The sequence below is a fragment of the Pelophylax lessonae genome, assembly GCF_965119305.1.
Source record: "Pelophylax lessonae genome assembly, chromosome: 3".
Classification (NCBI taxonomy): Eukaryota; Metazoa; Chordata; class Amphibia; order Anura; family Ranidae; genus Pelophylax; species Pelophylax lessonae.
In genome coordinates, this window is record NC_138770.1 from 171,395,258 (window position 1) to 171,421,379 (window position 26,122).

The 26,122-nt window shown below is 37.6% G+C and overlaps 1 protein-coding gene across 1 annotated transcript; it reads left to right on the forward strand.

The window, feature by feature from the left end:
* Positions 1-5,886: 5,886 nt before the first annotated feature.
* Positions 5,887-15,245, forward strand: CLDN18 (claudin 18; the record flags this gene model as incomplete). Its single annotated transcript, XM_082251703.1, has 5 exons — positions 5,887-6,106; positions 7,917-8,081; positions 12,952-13,090; positions 14,002-14,112; positions 15,098-15,245. The coding sequence occupies 5 exons, from the start codon at positions 5,887-5,889 to the stop codon at positions 15,243-15,245; spliced, it is 783 nt and encodes a 260-aa protein (XP_082107829.1).
* Positions 15,246-26,122: the final 10,877 nt, after the last annotated feature.

The window sequence follows — 26,122 nt, forward strand, 5'->3', positions numbered from 1 at the left end:
CTGTGCGGGTTTCCACATCGCATCTGACACGCAGGCAGTTCCCACTGCTCTCTGCGAACCACCGCGGGTGTAAATATAAATTTAGCAACACCCCCAAATTGATTTGCAGAACCCAGTGCAAACTGTGAAATTGGATGGAATCGGATCGTATGGGTCTAAACCCCCAATGCGATCTGATTCCAGTGTGGACCAAAAGAACGGTCCTGCACCATTTAGGCATGAATACAATGGGATTTCAGCCATACAAATTGTATGGCTGAATTTGCATCACACAGAAATTGTGTATGATATGCACATCAATGCAGTGAAAATCACATGTGATGTCTAGCATCGCATAAGTGTGAACCCAGCCGCAATGACAAGAAAAAAGCTTTACAAAAATAAAAAAAATAAAGTAACACTATCATCATTTAAATGTTACAAAGAATATAACAGAATACGTAAAAAGGATATCATAACGAATGACAGATTGCAAAAGAGAGTAAGACAAACCCCCCGAAATTCTTCAAATATATTAATCTTAAAAAGATCAGGTCTGGGCAAGTAGGCCCTTTACAAAATAATCTAGAGTGAGTGACTGGGGACAAAGAGAAGGCAAATTTATTAAATACCTTCTTTAGCTCTGGGTATACAAAGGAGCATAGAGGAGCTCATAATGGGAATGGTATTGACACAGCCCCAAATAAACCATTTTGGCTTGAATGTGATATGGTCCAGAAATATTTAGACAGCATAAAGAGGAATAAAGCACCTGGACCAGATGGCATACACCCACAGATCCTAAAATAATTGAGCTCTGTCATTTCAAAGCCAAAGTTTCTAGTTTTTAGAGACTCTTTATTGACTGGCATAGTATCGCTGGATTGGCATAAGGCCAATGTGGTGCCTATATTTAAAAATGTGTCAAAGTCTTTAACAAGTAACTATAGACCTGTTAGTTTAACTTTAAGAGTCAGAAATATACTGGAGAGTTAAAAAAAATCCACATAGATGAGTTCTTGCTGGTATAAAAGTATTTTAAACAACAGACAGCATAGATTCATGAAAGAAAGAAATGGTCAGACAGATCTGATTTAATTTTTTTAGGGAGTACGTAAAACCTTAGATAAAGGTGTGACTGTGGACACGGTATACTTGGATTTGAAAAATCAGTTTGTAAATAATAGAAAACTTGCTAAAAGACCGTATTCAGAAAGTAGTAGTTAATGATTCTTACTCTGAATGGTCTAATGTTATCAGTGGTGTACACCAAGGTTCAATGTTGGGACCCTTACTTTTTAATATATTTAAAAATGATATTGGGTCTGGGATTACAAATACCATTTCAGGCTTTGCATGTGACACCAAGCTATGCAGTGAAGTAACACCCTTACAGAATGTCTCCAATTTACAAGCTGACCTCAATGCACTGTTTAGTTGGGCAACTGTGTGGCAAATTAGGTTTATGTTGATACATGTAAAGTTATGCACTTGGGGGCTAAGAATATGCAAGCATCTTACATACTAGGAGGACAACAGCTGGGGGAGTCAATGGTGTAAAAGGATCTGTGTGTTCTAGTAGACCATAAGCCTAATATTAGCATGCAATGTCAAGCAGTGGTTTCAAAAGCAAGCAAAATAATTTATTGTATTAAAAGAGCTATGGACTGCAGAGAGAGAGATATTATTTTACCCCTGTACAAAGTATTAGTAAGAGCTCATCTAGAATATACAGTTCAATTTTGGGCACCAGTTCACAAAAAGGATATTGGGGAACTGGAGAAAGTGCAGCGAAGGGCAACCATATTGATAAGAGGTATGGAGGAGCTCAGCTATGAGGAAAGATTAGCTGAACTGAATTTATTTTCTCTTGAGAGGAGGAGATTAAGAGGGAATATGATAACTTGGTGTTGAGTTATTCACTTTAAGGTCATCACAGAGGACAAGGGGGCACTCTTTACGTCTAGAGGAAAGACGATTTAATCTCCAAATACGAAAAGGCTGCCATCCTCACAGTAAGAGCTGTGAAAATGTAGAATAGATTCCCTCCAGAGGTGGTTCTGGCTAGCTCTGTAGATTGATTTAAAAAAAAGGCCATAATTCCTAATATACTGGGCACTAATATTCATAGGTAAAGTTGTTCGAAGGAATATTCGATTGCCTCTTCGGGATCAGAAAGAATGTATTTTCCCCTTCTGGTGCAATTTAGATCATGCTTTATTTGGGGGATTTTTTGCCTTTCTCTGGATCAACTGTGAGTATAGGATTATGTGTATAGGATTGTATAATTTGTTTCCCTTCTAATGGTTGAACTGGGTGGACTTGTGTATTTTTTCAACCAGACTAACTATGTAACTATCTAAGTATGATAGCAAACTAAATATCATTCAGGAAAGTGTTACATCTACTGACCTGCTCTTTCTCGTAGTCTTAGTAATGAATTAAGACACTCTTATTTAACCAACTATTGATACAACATTGTAATTTTTATTTAAGTTTATGTACATTTATAGGGTGACTTGCATGCACAGCCTGCCACTTCATTTCAATGAGATTGCAGTCAGAACCTAGTTATTTTAAAATGTGGAATTTCTCCAGCTTGAGATGATGTTTTTTGGAAATATTTCTATCTTTTGGATCAATGTTATGTCTATAACCTAACTTCATTTGAGTTTTTAAAACACGCACACACACCCTGATATTCTGCTTCCCTATATATTTCTAACCTGTGATGCTGTAAGACAGCCAGGTAATCCAACATCATTATATGGTTCCCTTTTGGTTTTAAAACTTGGTGTTAGGTTAAAATATTAGTATCAAGTGTTTTTTCCTCAAAACATATTGCCATGTACACTTACCATGGATTCACAATTTTTTGTCATCTGACCATAGACCATTGCAGAAGGGCAGTGAAAGACCCATGATAACTGTATAAACTGAAAAATATATATGCAAAAATAAAGGCTACCAACAAATCTTGATTGGTTATACCTAGTAAACTATTAAACAAGTTAGGCATGTCAAATTTTTACATGTACTCTAAATTCAGAAAGACATCACAAAGGGTTCAACTCACAAAGCTTTAACAAAATGAAAAGCATTTTAATTTTAGTCACATGACAGTCATTTTCAAATATTGTTGGTTGAAAATAATGGGCACTTTTGAAAATAGGCATCTTTATTCTGATGTGTTAGCTTTGGGAATTACGACTAAAGTTTTAATGCGATCTTAAGAGGCTCCCTAAGCATTGTATCTTCTAATTTAGGATAGTACAGTGAAGGGTTAGAACCCCTGTTAGGTTTCCATTACTGAGTCCGTTCTAGGTAAATTAACTCTCTCCATTTGCCCTGATAACTATTATCACCACAACTGAAAGTGAGAGAAAAATTCTGGGTTGTTACCAACAGGATATTTGTTCTGGTGATAATTGTCTAAGGGGAGATTTACCTCATGGGGATTTCCTCTTACTGTCTAAGAAGGAAGGGCATTCTATTGAATGGGAGACAGATGTGATAGATAGTAGACAAGGGTTTTAACTATTCCATATTCCATACAAAACTGAAAAAAAAAGGCTTTAGATATACAGGTCCCTCTCAAAATTTGCATATTGTGATAAAGTTCATTATTTTCTGTAATGTACTGATAAACATTAGACTTTTATATATTTAGATTCATTACACACAACTGAAGTAGTGCAAGCCTTTTATTGTTTTAATATTGATGATTTTGGCATACAGCTCATGAAAAACCAAAATTCCTATCTCAAAAAATTAGCATATTTCATCCGACCAATAAAAAAAGTGTTTTTAATACAAAAAAAGTCAACCTTCAAATAATTATGTTTAGTTATGCACTCAATAATTGGTCGGGAATCCTTTTGCAGAAATGACTGCTTCAATGCGGCGTGGCATGGAGGCAATCAGCCTGTGGCGCTGCTGAGGTGTTATGGAGGCCCAGGATGCTTCGATAGCGGCCTTGAGCTCATCCAGAGTGTTGGGTCTTGCGTCTCTCAACTTTCTCTTCACAACATCCCACAGATTCTCCATGGGGTTCAGGTCAGCAGAGTTGGCAGGCCAATTGAGCACAGTAATACCATGGTCAGTAAACCATTTACCAGTGGTTTTGGCACTGTGAGCAGGTGCCAGGTTGTGCTGAAAAATGAAATCTTCATCTCCATAAAGCCTTTCAGCAGATGGAAGCATGAAGTGCTCCAAAATCTCCTGATAGCTAGCTGCATTGACCCTGCCCTTGATAAAACACAGTGGACTAACACCAGCAGCTGACATGGCACCCCAGACCATCACTGACTGTGGGTACTTGATACTGGACTTCAGGCATTTTGGCATTTCCCTCTCCCCAGTCTTCCTCCAGACTCTGGCACCTTGATTTCCAAATGACATGCAAAATTTGCTTTCATCCGAAAAAAGTACTTTGGACCACTGAGCAACAGTCCAGTGCTGCTTCTCTGTAGCCCAGGTCAGGCGCTTCTGCCGCTGTTTCTGGTTCAAAGGTCACCTCTTCTCGTTGTGCAGCGTTTTCTGCCACACTTTTTCCTTCCCACAGACTTCCCACTGAGGTGCCTTGATACAGCACTCTGGGAACAGCCTATTCGTTCAGAAATTTCTTTCTGTGTCTTACCCTCTTGCTTGAGGGTGTCAATGATGGCCTTCTGGACAGCAGTCAGGTCGGCAGTCTTACCCATGATTGCGGTTTTGAGTAATGAACCAGGCTGGGAGTTTTTAAAAGCCTCAGGAATCTTTTGCAGGTGTTTAGAGTTAATTAGTTGATTCAGATGATTAGGTTAATAGCTTGTTTAGAGAACCTTTTCATGATATGCTAATTTTTTGAGATAGGAATTTTGGTTTTTCATGAGCTGTATGCCAGAATCATTAATATTAAAACAATAAAAGGCTTGCACTACTTCAGTTGTGTGTAATGAATCTAAAATATATGAAAGTCTAATGTTTATCAGTACATTACAGAAAATAATGAACTTTATCACAATTTGCTAATTTTTTGAGAGGGACCTGTATTTGTTATGGAATAAACCAGTCATGAGAAATACAAAATATGTTATTGGCATTGCTGACCACCATCTGAAAATGGTAGCTGGCAGCCTGTTATACATTTAGTGACATGGGATAAATTCACATAAAGAGACATCAGAACTTCTGATTTGCTTAATTTTTCCATGTCAAAAATACTAAAGACAAAGGATCAGCAATGCAGCCATGCAAATTTCAGAAGGGGTTCAGCATTGGCAGTGTACATGTTGTTTTTTTGTTTTTTTTTATTATGCCTGTTCACTAAGACAAATTGGGAAGCTGAAAATTAGATTTGTATTTTCTAAAGCTAAAAAGCTTAATCCAGTGGGCACCTTTAGTAAGTGTAGAATAAAATGTGCTGTTTTAAGGAGCTTTTAGGGTACTTTAGAGATGTTGGGCAGAGAAAAGATCCGCTTCACCTCATCTGGCCAGTTACATATGGACTGGGCAACATTCATGTGTCTAAAAGCACTGCCCAACATTTCAAGGACATGCCAAGGCTAAGACTTCCTAAAATAGGTAATATTAACTATGTACTGTATATGTCAGATGAAAGAGTTGATTACACACAGAAACTGGTGGTGAGAGAAACTGATGATGCCATAGGCTAGTGGCAGTGATATCACTGCCCTTCCTCACTGGTCAAATCTCCATGCTACGCTTTTATGTATCATGTGAAACTTGTCCACACTACCCACACAAAGGGCGAAACTGTGATATCTTATGAAAACATACTGAGTAAACAAAGCAGGGACAGAAAGAGGTGGTTATAATTGTCCTTCAGAATGGGACTCCAGTAGAGCAGAAGCAACAGAAGCAACGGTCGACACAGCCAGCTGGGACCTGCAACAATTTTCAACAATGTCGGTCACAATGTGCCAAACGATGGGCTTCATTGTCTCAGCACTGGGTTTTGCTGGAATCATTGCAGCCACAGGACTGGATATGTGGAGCACACAAGACCTGTATGATAATCCAGTGACAGCTATATTCCAGTACCAAGGCTTGTGGAGAAGTTGTGTCAGACAGAGCTCAGGATTAACAGAATGTCGACCCTACTTTACCATTCTTGGGCTACCAGGTTAATTTACTTTACAAACTGTATATTATGCTACTGTTTATATATATATATATATATATAGAGAGAGAATTGTGTGTAAATTGTCTGCATTTCCTTCTTCATCTAAGAATTATTTATTTTAGGAAAGATTTATATAATTAAGATTGCATTTTTTTATAGTGGCAATAAAAAGAAAAGCAAAATGGAATAGTAATATGCATAACAAATATTGTTATTAATATTATTAAAATAGGTTTATAGGTTTATTGTAATTATTGATGCTGTTTTAACATAATTTATAAAGGGTATATTTATAAAGTAGTGAATTTAACACTTGCATAACGTTCATTGCTGGTGAATTACTCACTGTAATTTTAATATTTGGTAAATGTCACATTCACTGCTTTATAACTATGCCCCTACTTAATCTTACATGGATCAGTGATTAAGAATTGATGTAATTTAATGAATCTAGATTATGAATAACTGTCATTAAACATTCATAGGTTTTTGCAGCCATAATTTGCTGTCCATTTTTCTTGCACACACCGGGGTTGATTTACTAAAACTGCAAAGTGCAAAATCTGGTGCAGCTGTGCATGGTAGTCAGCTACTAATGTCAGCTTGTTCAATTAGGCTTTGACAAAAAAAACTTGGAAGCGGATTGGTTTCAGTGCAGAGCTGCCCTAGATTTTGCACTCTCCAGTTTTAGTAAATCAACCTCACTGTCTCTGCCTTATATTATTTGTTCGGAACTTAGCTTTCAAATCACATTTTCTATTAACTACTATTGTTGAATGTGTGGTTGAAGGTTATTGGCATACTGGAGCTTTGGCTGTGGAAAGTGGAAAGACTACTTCATATCTTTTCAAACTGTTATCAGGATAAAATTCTCTGTGTGTAGAAACGCAAAGACATTATACACAACATATTTTTTCTCCATAGCTTCTGCTCTATGTTTTGTAAATGGGGCAATGGCTTTTAGTATGTGAGGGCTGATAAAGCCAAGCTTTACTCCCCCCAACTGTGAACCTGGCCTTTTGTTTTCCAAAGGCAGAACATATCTTATCACTCAGCCTTGATTCAGGTGTACTGGCTCTTATCAGCAATTTCCTTTTAGTTATGCATGATTTCCTTGTCACCCACACCCTGTTAATGAATAATGGGTTTTGAATAAAGAAATAATGAGCTTCAGTTTGCATATCTTTATTTTAGAAATATTTAAATATTTTATGGTTTTACTGGGATGTTGTATGGTATTGGAGAATAAACATATTTTTCTTGTTGAAGAACTTCTGTTGGTTTCATTAGTGACATTGAATTATAATTGCATTCTTTGTATTTGGTTCTAATTGACTATGCTTCTTAGTCTGGATCTGGTCTTGTTAATGTACACAACATAAGTTGTGTCATAAGTCTCATGAATATTAATTTATTACTAAGCATTTTACTTAGAGGTACATTAATTAAATTGGTTTTCCCTATATTTACAATAATAAAACAAGCCATAAATCTTAAGAGATGTAAATTAAATTTTTAGGAAACGTACTACTGGTTTATTAATTTACAGGTTTAGCAAATCAGTAAAAATATTGCAAATTATATAATAAATATGCATTTATAACTGTTTTGATTAGTATATTTAGAAATGTATCATTCAAAGATAAAATAATAACATAAATTGCTACAGTAAAAATTTTAATTTTTTCAAAATTTTTAATTAAGCCCATAATGATATTAGAATTATCTAGAACTGCATAAAGGAAAGTCATATTATGAGGTAAAACAAACATATTAATAATAATCTGAATTCCTAATTTCTCTTCCGCAGCAATGTTCCAGGCAGTCAGAGCATTGATGATTGTAGGGATTGTTCTAGGAGCAATTGGTTTGCTTATAGCAATTTTTGCCCTAAAATGTATTAGAATTGGAAGTATGGAAGACACTGCCAAAGCCAACATCACTCTTACATCTGGAATAATGTTCATCGTAGCAGGTGAGCGACTCCTACTTTGGTTCTACATTTACACTTTTAGTGCGGGACATCTACAAAAAAAAGTCTGTTGCACAGTAAGTAATAGTTTCTACTCACCATAACCTGCATGATTATAGTGTCTTCTTGGATACCAAGAACTACTACTTAGAAGCCATGGCTCAATTTTATTGGACTACATTTGCACCAACAGTTCTAGATGTGCAATTTGGCTGTTTGGGGTGTAAAAGAACAAATGACTTGGCTCCAATCCTTAAGTGAGGAATAATCTTATTTTTGGGATATGCGATAGCTGGGACATGTGAATGCCTTTTATTTTTGGTTTACTAGATTATACACTGATTCAGTTGGAGGGCTTTTTAAATCTTTTAGTCTCCTCTCACCATACCCTGTATGGTTATACAGTCTCAGTGTACAGTAATGCACTGTAGACTGTAATAAACTTGTTTTGACATCATTCTATTGCACTAAATGGTTGGATTTATTTCACACTGACTGGGTGTTTATTTGAAAGAAGAGAATTATAAAAACAGAAATTATAAATTTATTATCAAATTCTGAAATCATATATGTATATTTAAATAAAATAAATATGTTTTTAAAGCAGCCAGAAATCTCAGCAACATCAACTAAAACAAACTCAATTTTAAAATGTAAATAATATATTTGATCAACCAAGTAAATATTAACTCAGACTACAAATGTACATTAAAATCAAAGACTGGAAATACCTGACACAGATTTCAGAGCACATTAGAAAGCATATTTATTGAAAGTGAAAAAAACAGAGGTAAGGGAAAAGTTACTTGTGGAAAAATGTTGGTGTAATAAATTAGGATTAGCAACACTAGTTTCCACTTCTTTGGCTGATATGGTTAAAATGTGTTATAGTCATATCATGATATTTTATCCCTATTTAAAAATACATAATATGTATTTATAAGAACATACTGTAGAAAATTTAAATAAGAATACCATTCATTCACCAATAAGTTAGAGGAAAGAATGTCTGAGGGACATTCTTGCTTCTGCCAACATATACGTGACTCTATTAGGCTTCTTTTATCAAGGCCTAATAGAGTAACTGTCTCATACAGCCTGTATTGCCTCACATCACCCAGTTAGATTGACCTATTTATGTTTCAACTATGAGTTACCAGTGCACATTTCAATCAGATTGATTACACCATTGAGGCCCCACTAATTCATAGGTTACCAGAACATTTGATAAATATAGGTGACAGGTTCTTTGCAAAGGGGAACTATATTGGTATCAGGTCAATTTTATTTAATTTCTTGGTATGTCTATATGTTTATTAAACTGATTTTTATTATTTTATATATATATATATATATATATATATATATATATTTTTTTTTTTTTTATGTTTTAAAAATAAATGTTTAATGCAAGGTGCACCTATGAAACTATGGCCACAGAGCACTGTGGGAATTCTAAACAAACATATAACAGCCAAAGCTGTTTACTTTTAAACTCTGGCTCTTCTTATGGCCTTGTATGGTCCCCTCTAAGGAGGTGAGCCATTCTCCTGACTTATTCAGTTGCGTATGTATATATCAACTTGACCTACTATCTGCTGTAAACAGAATACATTTTTTTCAGAAGAGCAGCTTAGGCTAGCCTGGAAAACACAGGAATAAAATGAAAATACAAAATATCCCTATCTAATATGTACCTGATTGAAATTATTTTTTATATAAAAAAAAAAAGGATATTCATACAATACCTAATACTATATTTTTCTATCTAAAGGAAACAATGAGAACAGATTATATTGATGATTAGTTAATAAATTACTTGGCAGTATGCCCTAAAGTGATTCTCATTTTCTGTAAATGTCATACTTTCCTGCTCTGTTGAATGGTTTTGAACAAAGCAGTACCAACCCTCTTCTTCTTGGGTCATCCACCGGTGCTCCTGGCTTCTCCCCCCCCAGAGTGGCAAGTGGCTTGCTATGGAGGCACTTGTGCATGCTCACTCCTGAGCTGCCCCTGTGTGTCCATAAGACACACAGAGCGAGGCTTGGCCCCCACCCCTCTCTCCCTCCTCACTGGCTGTAATTGACATTGGCTTCCGCTGTGTCTGAGCCAATGGAGAGCCAGACACCGGAGAGAGCCTCTGCTCCCATGCACATCGCTGGATTGAGAGGTAAGTAATTTGAGGGTGCTGGGTGGGGGGGGGGGGGGGGAGCTGCTTGCAGGAAAGTTTTTTATCTTAACGCATTAAGGTTAAAAACCTTCTCCCTTTAGAACCATTTTAAAGGTATGCTATTAGGCATACCTTTATGACTAACATTATGACTAACATTTTTTTTCCACTTTATTTGATATTCAAAATATGGTTATGTGTTAGCAGATGTTAAAGCTGAACAATAAAATGCCCACAACATACAGTTCTCATCATTGAATACTCCATATTGTATACATACTCTTCATTGTATATTCCATATGATGCCAAGGACATAACAATGTGAACTCCAGTTAAATTTTTTCAATAATCATATATTTATGCTGCCTGGTTGATTAACATTCCAGTGTCACAATAGCAAAAAAAAAAAAGTTATTTTTTTAAACATCTCCACTGAGGGTGAAATGGAAGGACTTCCATATATACTGTACTTTGTCCACAAAATGAGCTGGGAACACTTAGGAATATTTACCAAACTATTTTTAAAACTAGCTTAGGGCCCTTTCACACGGGCATTCCGCATGTCCGTAAATCATCCTATTTTTTTGCGGATGATATACGGACATAATGTATGTCAATGGCATTGCGGATGTCAGCAGATAACCATCCGCTGACACTCGATTTTCATCCTTTCAGTTCTGTTCTGTTTTTTGGAACGGAACGGAACCCTATTTTTGTTCCGTTTAAAAAACGGAACGGATACAAAATCAGATGTCAGCGGTGTCATCCGCTGACATCCGCAATGCCCATAGACATACATTATGTCAGTATATCATTCGCAAAAGGATGGGATGATATGCAGACATACGGAGCGGATGACACAAGTGTCATCCGCTCCGTGAAAAAAAAAAAAAAGTGCCGGAGCGGATCGCAATGCGGTCCGCTCCATGTGAAAGAGCCCTTAGGCTAACTCATTGATCAATGTTGGTTTTTACGTGCAGCTAAATGTCAAATGTAAATATGGTTCTATTAAGCTACAAATAACCAGCCTGCTAAAGCAAAAGAGAAACTTTTTAACTGACTTTACAATATTAAAAAAAAAAAAAAATTGTATAAAATCTTTGTTTATCAAAAAAACATTTAGTACATAGGATTCATACAATATGTTGGGCTTTCTAAAGTGAAAGCAAAGCAGAGGCTGTTTCCTTTAAGGTTTTCTTTCAATAAAACTTTGGACAGAACCATATTAAGATTCTGGGAAAAAAGAATATGCAGGGGGGATGTTACTGCTCTGACTCATTTAGTTGTGTGTTTTTTTAAGTTTGTGGTAATTTTTTAACAGCTGTTTATTTTTCAACAAGCAAAAAAAAAAAGCTAGAAAAAACATAAAGAATGGAGCTTAGAGCACCACCTGTTGGAGGAAATTGCCAAAGCAAAATATGCATTTGCAATAGTTCATATTGCCTAACAAAACCAAATTAGAACCTCTTAAAACGGCTGTAAACCTAAAAGAAAAAAAAAAAAACCCTGCAAGACAAAGGCATAATGAGCTAGTATGCATCGCATACTAGCTCATTATGAATTACTTACCTTAGAACGAAGCCCCGACACGGACCCCCGGACACCGCTGTGGGAGCTGACATGATCCCTCGTCGTCTCTTCCGGGTTCGGCGGGTTCGGCGGCTCCGGCGCTGTGATTGGCCGGAGCCGCAATGACGTCACTCCCGCGCATGCGCGCGGGAGTAATTTTCCGGCAGGCTCCCGTCAAGGAAAGTTGAAGGTCCGCCGGACCTTCAGAGCGCATGTGCCGTTCGCGTGAGCGGCTGCATGCAGTGCAAATATCTCTTAAACCGTGCCGGTTTAGGAGATATTAATTGTACCTACAGGTAAGCCTTATTATAGGCTTACCTGTAGTTAAAAGTGGAAAAAAGCAGTATACTACCGCTTTAATAGCCAGCATGTATTATATCTGCAGAGAGATTTACAATTCCTTAGCTTGATTGCCATTTTCCATGGGGTTACACATGCTACAAGTTTGGGTACCAAACATAGTTCTGCACTTATAATATTGTACATTAAACAGTTTTCTAATCTGAAACTTAGAAAGTTTACCATACTTGATAAGGCATGCAGTTTCCAAAAAAAAATCAGTGAATAACTGTATATTTATGGTGAGCAGTACAGCTATAAAGAACACTTAAAGCAGAGCTAAACTCTCTCAAACAACATTCACTATTTTTAATCCTTACACTACTAGCATTAGCAAATCGATAGGAAGGTATAATTTATCTACTTGTTTTAACTTTTTTTTTTTAAAAATGTTTGCCTTGCTTCTTGGTTTCTGTCCTAGGCTAAAGTAAAGTCATATATTCCAGGAGTCTTCATGGACATTCCTTTTTATGTGGAGGAGGGGAGGGGCATTTTTCTAAACTAAGCACACCCTCCTGCCTAATTGTTTGTGCCTGGGCAGGCAGATTCCAGGAAGTAAATGCTACATAAATCATTTGCAATTACTCAAAATGGCCACAGTTAGAAAGTGATTTCTCAAAAAATAAAGCATATAGACATAAATGCATGAGTGGGCTTGCTTTCAATATTAAAAATGAATTAAATAGCGTTTTCAGTTTGTGGTGCTCAGATACAGTTTATTTCCCCTTTAAAATTATATAAAAAGTGATAGGACTTTACATTTTACTCATTGTCTTCCCCTTAATTTTTTCTAAGGTCTCTGTTCAATAATTGGTGTGTCTGTCTTCGCCAATATGTTGGTGACTAACTTCTGGATGACCACATCTAGCATGTACACAGGTGGAGCCATCAGTGGCATGGGAGGGATGGGAGGCATGCAGACTCTCCAGACAAGGTATGCCTATTTAAACTCTATGTATTGTAATATTGTAAGAAAGGATTGCTGCCTGTAATAATGACCACACCAGTTCTCTATAAACATAAGTATATACATTTTCTAAATAAAAAATAAAAAGTGCAGCACAATCATATGGGAATAAAGGGAGAATAAAGATTGAATCTAATGCTCTCCGTATAGTTTGAATGTTTTTATTAAATACATATATGCACTCACATGAGAAGATAATAAAAACGTCAGGCAGACGATCAGAGCATGAGCCGGCATGTTCCTGTTGTTAACTCTGGTGTACCAAGATGGCCACAGTCACGGGACTTCCCCCTGAGTGCATATATTTGTTCCCCCCCCCCCCCCCCCCGCATATGAATATCGTGGAGGAGATCTGGAAAAGTCACCCATAGGAGATCAGGAGTGTCAGCTTTAGGATATCTGTGCCTAGGAGATCAGAAGTGTCAGCATTAGGATATCTGGTTGAACGATGGATAGCCCTGTAGGGTCTGTATAGGAAGGTGAGAGGCAGAAAATGACTTGGTGGTGGGATGTCAAGAGCACTTAAACCACTTATTGCATGAATTTGCCATCAGCACTTGGTTTCTGCTTATCCATAAAAGGACTGTCTCTATTATTATTTTGCACTTTACTGGCTGGAGTCTTATATTTTTGCTCTTTGATTTATTGGAGATTTGTCTCCTTAGCAGTGGACTTGGGTACATCATTTGCTGCTATTATTATGTGTATTCCCATATCTTTGCGCTGCACTTTATATTTTTTATGTTTTATGGAGGTTTTAAGTGATTGCCCTTGAGTGTTCAGTGGCATATCTATATATGGTGTATAGTAGGGTTCAGTGCTGAATATTGTTTTTATTTATACATTTTCTAACACATATTTTTGTACACTTTCAACAGATACACTTTTGGTTCTGCTTTATTCGTTGGATGGGTTGCTGGTGGTATTACATTGATTGGTGGTGTCATGATGTGCATTGCATGCAGAGGTCTAATGCCCGAAGAGACTACGTAAGTCACCCTAAACAATACACAAAATAAATGCTATGCAGAAAACTCTATACTAAAATATATACTAATTGCAGATGAATTATATTTAAGGATATAGTGATATTTAATTATATTTAATATCCTGGACTCAGAACTCTCCTTTCGGCCACACATCCAATCACTTTCCATAGCTTGCCACCTCAGCCTCCGCAACAATCCTAAAATATGTCCCTTCCTAACAAATGAAACCACAAAGTTCCTGATCTCTCGCCTTGACTACTGCAACTCTCTCCTCATTGGCTTAACTTTAAATAGGTTGTCTCCCCTTCATTCCATCAAGAATGCTGCTGCCAGACTCGTCCCTCCATTGGCTGCCACTCACCCAATTGAATTCAAAATACTAACAATTACTTAAAGAGCCATTCATAATTCGGCCCCCAGCTACATAAATAACCTAGTCTCAAAATACCAACCAAACCACTCTCTTTGTTCCTCCCAAGACCTCCTGCTCTCTAGCTCCCTCGTCACCTCCTCCAATACTTGCCTCTAGGACTTCTCCCGAACCTCTGCCATCCTTTGGAATGTCCTACTCCAATCTGTCCGACTATCTCCAACTCTATACACTTTTGGGTGATCCCTGAAAACTTTTCTTTTCAGTATAACCTTTGCCGCCTCCACCTAACATCTGTACTTTCGATTTCTTCATCATCTTATCCCCCACATTTATTACCTTTTGTATTACATAATCACCTAATGTTGTAAAGCACTGAGATGAATTGTGTTATAGCCAATTGGTTCATGTTAACTTCATTCAGTAATTGAAAACTATTTATATTGGAAAACATGACATATGAGAATAAGGTGCTAAATAAAGCATTACAGATGAACCTTTAAAGAAATAGTGGCAGCTTGGTAGATGTTAGCTCTATTTTCTTCAGATCTGAATACTGGACTCTAGAGTATATGTTTTTATTCGTGTCTGTAATAATGTGTCTTTTTCATGCAGTTACAAAGCAGTTTCCTATCATGTGTCAGCCAAAAGCCCAGGATACAAGACATCAGCATACGAGGATAAGAGCAAGAAGTCTATATACAATGAGTCTCGAAAAAGCGAGGATGGCAAAAGCTACCCATCAAAATATGACTATGTGTAACCTTTCATTTGTCCCCATTAATCTACTAAAACCTGAGTGTTTTTTTAATGCAAACTAAAGAGCCTTTATTCAGAAATGTGTTCAATTAGGGCACAAAACAGAAAACATTTGCCAGCTTATAACATGAAGGCCTTTATGTGTGCAATTAAAATTAGATTATATTACATTGTAGTAAATTACGCTATCTGTTTTATCACTTTTAGCACAACTAATATTCTATTCTAGACCATACCAACTATGTTCTCAAACGAACATAACGGAATAGGGATTATAAATAACATAAGCAGTATATATATATATATATATATATATATATATATATACAGCAAATTGTAAAACAGGAACACAATAGCTGTGCACCTATCTGTAGGTGTGCCATTAATGCCACCCAAAAATGTCTCATTATGGGTTTTGGTTGGAGTGGGGAAAGATTATGATTTGAAGTAATCCGAAAATTGTTTGTTTAGCAGCAGATTTTTAGTAAAACTTCTGTAGGTAATGTATTACCTTTTGAGACATTTTTCCCCTTTATTTCTTTTTCTGGTTTTACGAGTAAAAAAAAAAAAAAAGAGAGTGGAATTCTGAAGAGTGTGTCTTATTGGGACACAGTTGTAGTGAAAGCTTTGCAGAAATTCTGACTTTTTACTACTCTATCCAAAACCAAAAAAGATAAAACATTGACTGATAGGATAGCAGTTAGTGCAAGTAAGTAACTATAGACTTTTAATTATGCAACAGGACAGGAAGAAAACACAGCTATGATAATTTTAAACTTGAAGAAGAGAGATACACTGTAATGTCCATTTTCAGACGCAGCACAATAGATGTGTTTCAAGCATCTAATCAGTTTAGGCAAGTTTATATATTTTAAATTCCATTCCAAAAGGGTAAATAATTAATAAGTTACATGTACATATATTCTATCTATGGAAGTTTTTATTTGTGTTGAATTTACTCCCTCAGCATATTAAATATTTGGTAACCACCCCTATTGTTAGGATAGGACATTTGTTTTAGATAGAAATATGTTAGTAATAAATACTGTATATATATATACCATTTTATACTTTTTACTTAATGTTTTGCTAGTTCACAAGCTCTAATGATGTACTTTTTTCTGTTGCTTTAGATGCAGTATATTCTAAAAGTGAAAATCCAATTTAAAATGTTTTCTAATATGAATTTATTTTAGCAAAATAATGAGAAATTGCACCTTGGGATTTAAAAATATGTTTACAGAAACATTGCAAAACTTATTGTATTTAGTGCTCAACTCCTAAATTGATTATTTGCCATGTGAATATTTTGCAGATATTGCAGGGCTAGCGTGCCTTTTTAGCTTTTATTCATTAGAAGGTGCACCGAAATATAACAGCCCAATTAATTTAACTTTATTGAATTTATTTAAAGACAGTTTCCTTAGCAATGGAAATAAAGAGAAGCTGCACACTTTAATTGTCTGGACATTTGCCATAAAAAATGCCTGCCCATTATTGGGTATTCAAGGTGAACACAGCTTCACTTCAATTACTTAGGCCAACCATACACCAAGCAGATTTATTTTCTGCAACCACGGGTTGCAGGAAAGAATTTTGCTTGATTCTCCCCCATCAACATAGACAGTGTTGATGTTGGAATCCCTCCTGCCGGGCCATTGTTTTCTCTCGGCGGGGGAAGCCGTCCCTACTGCGAGATGACAGTGATTATCGCTAGTTGCTATAGTAGGCGCTAGTCATAATCTCAGGAGAATCCAGGAGACTGGTTGCACCCAAGATGATCGATCAATCAACTTGGAACATTCAGCCTGCCCATTAACGGTTCAAATCTCAGCCGATTCCTGCTGAACCAGTGAAAATTCGAACCATGTATGGCAGACCATAATTATATTAGCATTGTAAATGAACAGTCTCTACTCATTTAGTATAAATAATTCCTCTATGTATGTAGAAATCATTTTAAATTGTATAGAATTGGGATATTTTTTATGTAAATTTGAAACTCATCGTCCAGATCTTTTTAACTAGTTTCTACACACTGTTATAAACCTACAAACTTTAAACACTTTTATTCTTTCGATTTATACTTTCTTAAAACTTCTAACAAAACTCTTGAAAAATCCATACAAAAATAGGTAAAAAGTGTGCAATCCAAAATAAGTTTCCCTCACAGGTGGTCAAGGTTATAAACATGGAAATTCTGTGATAGAACATTCAGGACAGGAGAGAGAATTTAAAGAAGTTTCAACATCCTTTGAATGAAGCAATTGCTATTCGTATTTTGGTATCTGCTATATCTCAGTTCATTCCTTTGCTGGCATAGCTCCTGCAAACTTGATGCAACAACATTTCCTCCTGTAAATTTAAAAATGACATAAATTCTGATTTTACATACTGTCAAAGTTCTATGACGTTTTATAGTAAAGCAAGAAAGAGGCATTGAGGAAACATCTCTATTGCATTTTGAAAGCCAAATACAGACTTTTCTAGGATTTTATTGTCATATACAATCAGTGAGTTGTACCATTTTAAGCTTCTATGGAATATCACTACCATTTAATTTGCAATTCTACTCCTGTTCTTTGAATAAAGATGGATTTCATTTCAAAAAGTCCTGTACTTTTCCATGTTAACATAAATATTGGATACGATAGAACTGTGTTCAGAATTTTTTTCTCTGCTGCCCTGAATTGTGATAGTTCTAGAAAGCTTGTTATCTTATTTTTAACATCACTCAAAGAGAAATTCATTTGAATTTTTTTTAATCTGATTACCTAGATTAAAGCATTATATTAGTTAGGTTTTTAAATTAAAGTGTATATATAATAAATAATATTATGACAAAAGTCAAATAATGGTACCATACCATTAACAGTAAAACCCCTAAAGAGAAGAAGTTATGCAGTGGCATAGCTACTGAGATAACATTAAAATAAAAATACTATGTCACTGCTAATGTTAAGTAAACATTAAAAAAATAAAATAAAATAATGCTTTATAATCTTTTAAAGCCCAGGTGAATTTTAATTTGCTAAATGTATTTCAGGTAAATCAAAATAAATGCATAGCCATGCACTTCATTATGTTGCAGTCACAACTTGCAGTTCTTTGTTAGCTCTGCTATCAGAAAAGCTCCTGCCCCCTACTGAATAGAGTGATCTATCTCTGATTTAGTAGGGGGCATGTCAGAACTCTGCAGAGGGACTACTGATTCCAAAAAGAGACTGAGGTTCATTCTCTGCAGCATGCTGGCAGGAAACCATTTATCTACATAGACTGTGAATGTTTTTGAAGAAAATAAATGGTAGGACTTTGCAAAGCTTTTGTTCTGATCTGCCTGGAATATATTTAGCTGATTTCTTGGACTGTAAGCTCGGTTAGGCATTAATCAGCTCAGATGGACTCTTAGGGTGACCTTATATCAGTTTTATGTTATACATTAAAAATCAATGTTTGATGTAAACACCCATTCAAGGTAATTATTAGGGGAAACACTCATTCATGGTATAATTGTATACCCCTTATGGACCAAAGCAATTTTTACATTCCAACCATGAGCCTGTTTCTTGGTGATACGTTTGTCTTTACTTAAGATAACAAATACCCACATTGTTTTTTGGGAGAAAGGCTAGGCTTCTTTTTGGCAATATTGCTTTACAAACATTTTTTTAAATTTTCTATAAAATCTACATTCAAAAAGAAAAATGAAAATGTGTTTGTTTAGTTTTGACCAGTGTTAGCTTATTTTCATTTGTTTTTTTAATTGAAAATAAAAAGTATACATTTTTTCTACATCTGTTTATTTTAAAACTACATTAACATGATGTTACTGGTAAAAAGCATGACAGGTATTTAAAAAAAAAAAATATATATATATATTTTTTTTTTTAATTTTGTGCATTTTATTGTTGAAAAAAATAGAAGAAAAACATAAAACTCAGCAGAAAAATAATAACCAGGAAATGAAGGGGAAAAGGAGTTAATAAGTGCTAATGATGGTTAACTTGGGGTTAATAAGGGGTTAAATAGGAAACCATTTTATTTGAAAATAAATCACAGCTTTCATATGTCACATGCAGATCTAAGGTAACACCTTTGATCTACATATAAATGCAAATTAAAATACAATAAAACAATAGATTAATACATTGTATTCACTTAATGATATTTGCAGACTATCTGCCAATGTCATTTTACACAGGAGCAGCTACATTTTGACAGCCATTCCTGCTATACAATACAAAGCAATTCCTGTCTGTCATTTTGACCCCCAGTAATTACTGGTAATAATGGCAGGGGAGCAGTGGCAGATGATGAGGAGCTGGGCATATAAGATTCTTCCTAAAAACATTGTTGACGTCTTATAGGATGTATCTCTTATGATCCAAATCTTCAAGTGGTTAAAGGAAACCTTACCTTGCAAGATTGTAATTACTTTTGTAGCAAATCTTAGTTAGTAAAACACTTATCAATGGACCACGGTTTCCTGCCTATATGTGTAGCACAAAATATTATAAAGTGTCTAGTGGCACTTTTTTTTTTTTTTAGATAAAGTGTAAAAATGCTTATGTTGTGCTGTACTCTATATCATGTTATACTACTTTTTTAAGAGGTTTTTTTTTTTTTTATCATATTGTAGTGCTAATAAAATGTTCTGTAAATTTAAAATTGACAAGTTTTTGTTACTGTGTTCAATTTACACACAGTGAGGTTGATTTGCTAAATGAGTAGAGGTTGTTCAATTAGCAAATTCCCCGTTCTCTTTGCAAAACTCAATGTTAGTGAATAACATGAAGCTGTCTTCACTATGAACAGTTGTGTGCTAGCTAAAATGTTTCTAGCACATAATCGGGTATTAACAGTTTTACCTTATCCACTAACATTCACTTTGCCTTGTGAACATACACTTTGCTGTGAGAACAGCCACTGCCCCGATATCAAATGAATCCCACTTCTTGATAGTATCATTTATAGAAAATGTTCTACCATTATAGTTTATATAGTAGCTATTCAGTAATAAATCTGAAAAATGGTAATTGGTGTTCAGTGTTTGCTTTCTGCCTTGCCTGATTTAAAGGACATTCAAACATTTCATTTTTAAAGTAAAAAAGATTATTGCCTGGACACAGCCAATGTCAACATTAGCTAAAAATAGATCAGTGAAAGTATACACACCACAGATGGCCATACAGGTATAATTGATGAAATCATATTTTATTAATACGTACTGTCAGAACATGTTTCCTTTAAGCTATTAAGCGTGAGAATCCTTGCAGCTCTAGCAAAGCTCTTATACAATTATGGCTTTTTCTAATATAAATTCAAAAATGGGAGAAACAATAATGCATTTGATATAAGCACGGGCTCAAATTAAATACACAATATAATCTCAGGTATATTTCTATTTTTCTGAATTTCATATTAGCCTGATTTGGTTGAAAGAAGCCAGAACACGAATGTTGGTTTGTTCAGGCTTTGTACTGATCTGTTTGCTCCAGGAGTCACTGTAACATTTAACATTTTGAAAGAACATAGGTGATTCTTAGTGTAGGAAGATGTGAAGTTGTGAAGCTGTGAAGTTGAGATCAGGGGCGTAACTACAGGGGTTGCAGGGGTTGCAATCGCTACCGGGCCCCATGCTCCAGGGGGCCCGGTAGCAAACCAGTGGGTGAACTTCCAGGATCGCAAAGGTCACACTTGCGACCGGACCCTGGCATTGCACCACTCTGGGGAGGCCCCAAGATTGCAGGAAGGGGGCCCACAAGATTGCAGGAAGGGGGCCCACTGCAGAACCTGTGAAAGAATCCTGCTGCGGGACCGTAATAAAAGGCCATGCAACAAGTGTAAAGAGCCCCAGGATTAGTGGGAAGAGCCCCGGGCTTGAAGGTAAGGGCCCTGGCCAGGGGTCTGGGGGGCCCTTCATGGTTTCTTGCATCAGGGCCCTGAAGGTTCTAGTTACGCCTCTGGTTGAGATTATTGCACTCCTCATGGTTTTGCCCTAAACACATTGAAATGCCCATACTTCATGTTCTCATGAGAAAGAATAGCTTTTTTTTTTTTTTTAATAAATACAGATTATGTATTGTTACAACTCCCCTTACATAGCTAAAACCTAGTAGATAAAAGGGCCCAAGGAGATAATGTTCAGTGGAACTTTATTGCATATATTTTAATTCAACATTTAGTTTCTGCTCCCAGTTGGGTACATTAGATTTGCAATATCTACTTCATATTTTTTTCCTTGAAAATGCTGTGAATGGCTTGTACTTCTTATACTAAACCTAAAAAGCCTTTGACCAAACACCTATGCAAACATAATCAAGCAAATATTATTTACCCATACGAATAAAAATGGACAGCAGAACAACAGCCAACAGAAACTTGTTAGCTATTACACTGTTCCTGCCTTTATCTAAGTAGCACCCTAATGTTGACTTAGTTAAGGCGACCAGTAGATAATTGGAGTGTTATCTGGGCTTTCACATCAGTCACCCAACCCTTTTATTCCATATTGGAATGCCTTATTTAAGATGTAATTCCTGAATCATGTTGCTTTCAGAGATAAACTCTGAATACCATACTATATCCCTATTTTAATTTCAAGAAAAGAAAGGAGACATACTTGTGTAGTTGCTTTATCAATGAGAAATATTTGCTCACTTGTAAGAACAAGTCTAATTCTTATTTAAAATGAATGCATATTTTTTTTTTCCTTTCGATGCAAATCATTTACATCCCATCAAAAATGTCTTTAATTGTAGATAGCATAGGGAGCGGTTGGATCATCTCTCAGGTTTTATTGCTGCATTTCAATATAATGATACAAAACATAAAGGTTCAAAAATGAATTTAAAAAATGAGAGGAGAGCCCAGTCACATATTCCATCAAATTCATGTGAACAACTCTTCTTCAATCATAGAGTATTCTGCGCTGTGTTAAATTGGTAGGACACCACAGGCACAACACCATGGCCTGTATTTTATGAATGGGCTGGAAAATAAAGGCTTTAATATGGAGCCTGCAGTATCCCATGGAGCAAAACGGACCAAATAATCTCTCCCAAAATTCACCATTCTCCTCATAGGAATCTCAAAAAGAGAGAAGCTCCAATAGTGTAAAACCTTATTTTTAAAACACACAATAAAAACAAGGGCTTACATTATATTGTTCATTCTGTTTATCTCACTGCAGTCCTGCTCCACCATACCAAGTGCAAATGCGGGCTGACTGGGTGTATATCTCACCACTTCCGGGTGTCTCTTACAGAATGACGTCACTTCCTGGTGCTCCTCCCTGTTGTACATTTTATCATGATGACATCTTCAGGAGGCATTGCAGGAAGCTCCGGTCTCAATATTCCCTAAGTACAACAGTTAACCCTTCAATTGGCACTCAATAAACTCTTCCACTACTGTATACATTAAGACTTAATTTCCAACTTACTACAGGATTCTGAATGCTGCCATATTCCTTGCCAACCTTAATTTAAAAGAATGTATATCCAAACAAAAGGGCATGCACCAACCTACTGATCCTACTAAATGATTCAATCAGACTTGCTGGTAAATGGCAGACATTTGCAATTCTTTACACAAAATTTATATAAAACAAATTTAAACCATATATTACATAAAAGCGCCTTAATTAATTGTCATAAAAACACTATTTTACCAGCCACATCTGTTCATGTGTGGCGACCTCTGTGAATAATCCAACTAAATTAAATTGACATAAAATATAAAACATGTGGAATAAAGCAAATTAAATCTATATCTATATCCATAGCCTTTCCATCTTAATAGGTAATGTAGTTTTCCAAGATGCATGGAGTCAAGAATTTTATCCAATATGAACTCTTCTTCCCCTTGCACCTGGACAGGGTCTGGTGGGGGATGTGTACGACCAGAGAAAGGATTACTGCAGTCTGTAATTTTCTCCTATTAATATTTCAGCAGTGCCTTCAGCTGTAGGAATACTAGGGATGGGCACAAAATGAGCCATCTCAGTTAAACAGTCCACCATGACAGTTGTAAATCATTTGAAAGCGGGTAGGTCCACAATAAAAATCCATGGAAATGGATTCCCATGGTCGCGATAGCACAGGGAGAGGCTGTAGCAGGCCTACCGGGAGGGAGCGTGGTATTTTGTGACGGGCACAGGTTTCACATGAGAGCACATACTCTTTTTCATTTTTCCGATAGGAAGGCCACCAAAAGGTACAAGCAAGGAAGTCTACCATTTTTCTAATTCCAGGGTCACCAGCAGATTTTGAATCATGAAGGACCTTAAGCCGTGCCTCTTCAGGGACATTTTTTTTTCAAAGGTCCAGCGGCCCCTATGAAAGTCCATGTGCAAATTTCCTTGTGAATTTTTAAGAGTGGGTCCTGAGCAGTTTATTAGGGCAACAACAATTAACACACAGCAATAGTAAGGAGTGAAATCGGGAACAGCCGGGATCAAGTCCAGGAGTGGGTAATCATCCAAGCCGGGATTGAGAGCCAGGAAAGTCATCAGCCAAGCCAGGCCATGCACAGAGGAACACAGAGAACAGAAGACTGCTGGCAGTGATGCACCTTGGGGCACAAACACAAGGACAAAGACTGCAAGCTATCAGGTGATATACTGTATATAGTCAGGTGTGCAACATCATCACTGAGTGATGCCCAGGCAGCAGGCAAGTGATGATGCAAACAGAGTTTATAAAAGAAAGCTGTCTGCACATATCCAAAATGGCTGCCAACAGGAAAGCAAGGTAAGACCTTGATAGTACCCTCCTCTTAACGGCCCCTGCTCCACAGAGCAAAAAACAGTTTCTGAGGAAAACAAGCGTGGAAAGCGCAGGGAAGGGCGGGAGCATGAACATCAGTGGAGGGAACCCAGGAGCGCTCATCAGGACTAGGGTTGAGCGGACACCTAGATGTCCGTGTTCGACGGGTTCGGCCGAACTTTAAAAAAAAGTCCGGGTCCGTGTCCCGGACTTTTACCGAACTTTTCCATGACACCGAACCCCATTGAAGTCAATAGGGACCCGAACTTTAAGGCACTAAAATGGCTCTAAAACACCAATGGAAAGGGCTAGAGTGCTGCAAATGGCAGCAAAACGTAGTTAAGAGCATGGCAAGTGCTCTGCAAACAAATGTGGATAGGGAAATAACTTAAAACAACAAAAAAAAAACAGAAAAATAAAACAATGTTCTTCATCTCTGAAGGACAAGGCCCATATGGAGTAGGAGGGAGGTTGAGGTGGTGGTGGATGTGGCGGTGTCATAGGCGTGCGCACAGGGTGTGCCGGGTGTACCTGGGCACACCCTAATCACCTAGGGCACATAGCATTATCGCTCTGTTTGCCAGTGAGGAGATGGGAAAGATCTCCCTCGGACCTGCTCTGCTCTATTTCTCTTTGCCAGCAGGGAGAGTAATGTATCGGGGCCATGTACATGTAGGCAAACACATGCATGTGTATTTCAACTTTGGGGTGCACACCCTAATGCAATAGGCTGCGCACACCTATGGGCGGTGTAGGTGGAAGCGGCGGTGGAGGAGGACCAGGGCCGGATTAAGAGCATCATGGTCTTGGTGCTGAGGATTTTGAAGGGCCTTAAGGGCCGTGCCTTGGCATGCACCCAGAGGAGGAAGGGTGCAGCCATGCATGCCTAATTCAACATGGGATGCTGTCTCTGAAGCCCATAAACACATCCATGCATCGGCAACTGTCCCTCCTTGTCAGGCCTTCGCGCTGTGTGGGGAGGTTCTGAGGGTGCTGCCTGGGGAAGCGAGCATAGAAGCCAGACTTCTGTGTTTACAAGTGACAGAAGAGCGGTCACAGTGAATATGGCCAACCCGGGGCCTATATAAAAGGTAGGGGCCTGGAGCTGCAGCTCCAATAGCCCCTACGTTAATCTGGCCCTGAGGAGGAGGACGAGGTAGCCAACACTGCTTCTTTTCACAAATTTTAAATGAGGGTACACCCCAAAAGAGTGAGAAAGAGCAAAAATGGAACAATGGGTGGGTAAGGTCGGTATCCATTGCTATTCTGCACAAGGTACGGAAAAGTCCCGTGGGATCCATGCCTGGTTCATTTTAATGAACGTGAGCTTGTCCACATTGTCTCTGGACAGGCGGCTGCACTTGTCTGTTATAACGCCCCCAGCCGTGCTAAATACCCGTTCAGATAATACACTGGCTGCAGGGCACGCCAGCACCTCCAAGGCGTAAAGGGCAAGCTCAGGCCATGTGCCCAATTTGGAGACCCAGAAGTTGAAGGGGGCAGACCCCTCATTCACTACATGTAGGCGTGTGCACACATACTGCTCCACCATGTTGGTAAAATGCTGCCTCCTGCTAAGACGTTCCATCTGAGCTGCTGGTGCTGCTGTTTGTTGTGGCGTGCTGACAAAGCTTTTCCACATTTCGGCCATGCTAACCCTGCCTTCTGAGGTGCTGGCGGTGCCCTGGTTGCGTTGGCGACCTCCTCCTCCTCCTCCTCTGCCTTGTGCTTCCACTGTGGCCCCGCTGTCAGATGGGAATGCCAGCAGCATCGCATCTACCAGCGTGCGCTTGTACTCGCGCATCTTGCGATCGCGCTCCAGTGAGTGAATTAAGGACGGTACGTTGTCCTTGTAACGGGGATCCAGCAGCGTGGCCACCCAGTAATCAGCACAAGTTAGAATGTGGGCAACTCGGCGGTCGTTGTGGAGACACTGCAGCATGTAATCGCTCATGTGTGCCAGGCTGCCCAGAGGCGACGAAAGGCTGTCCTCTGTGGGAGGTGTATCGTCCATGTCCTCTGTATCCCCCCAGCCACACACCAGTGATGGCCATGAGCTGGCCTGGGTGCCACCCTGCTGTGAACATGGTTCCATCTCCTCCTCCAGCTCCTC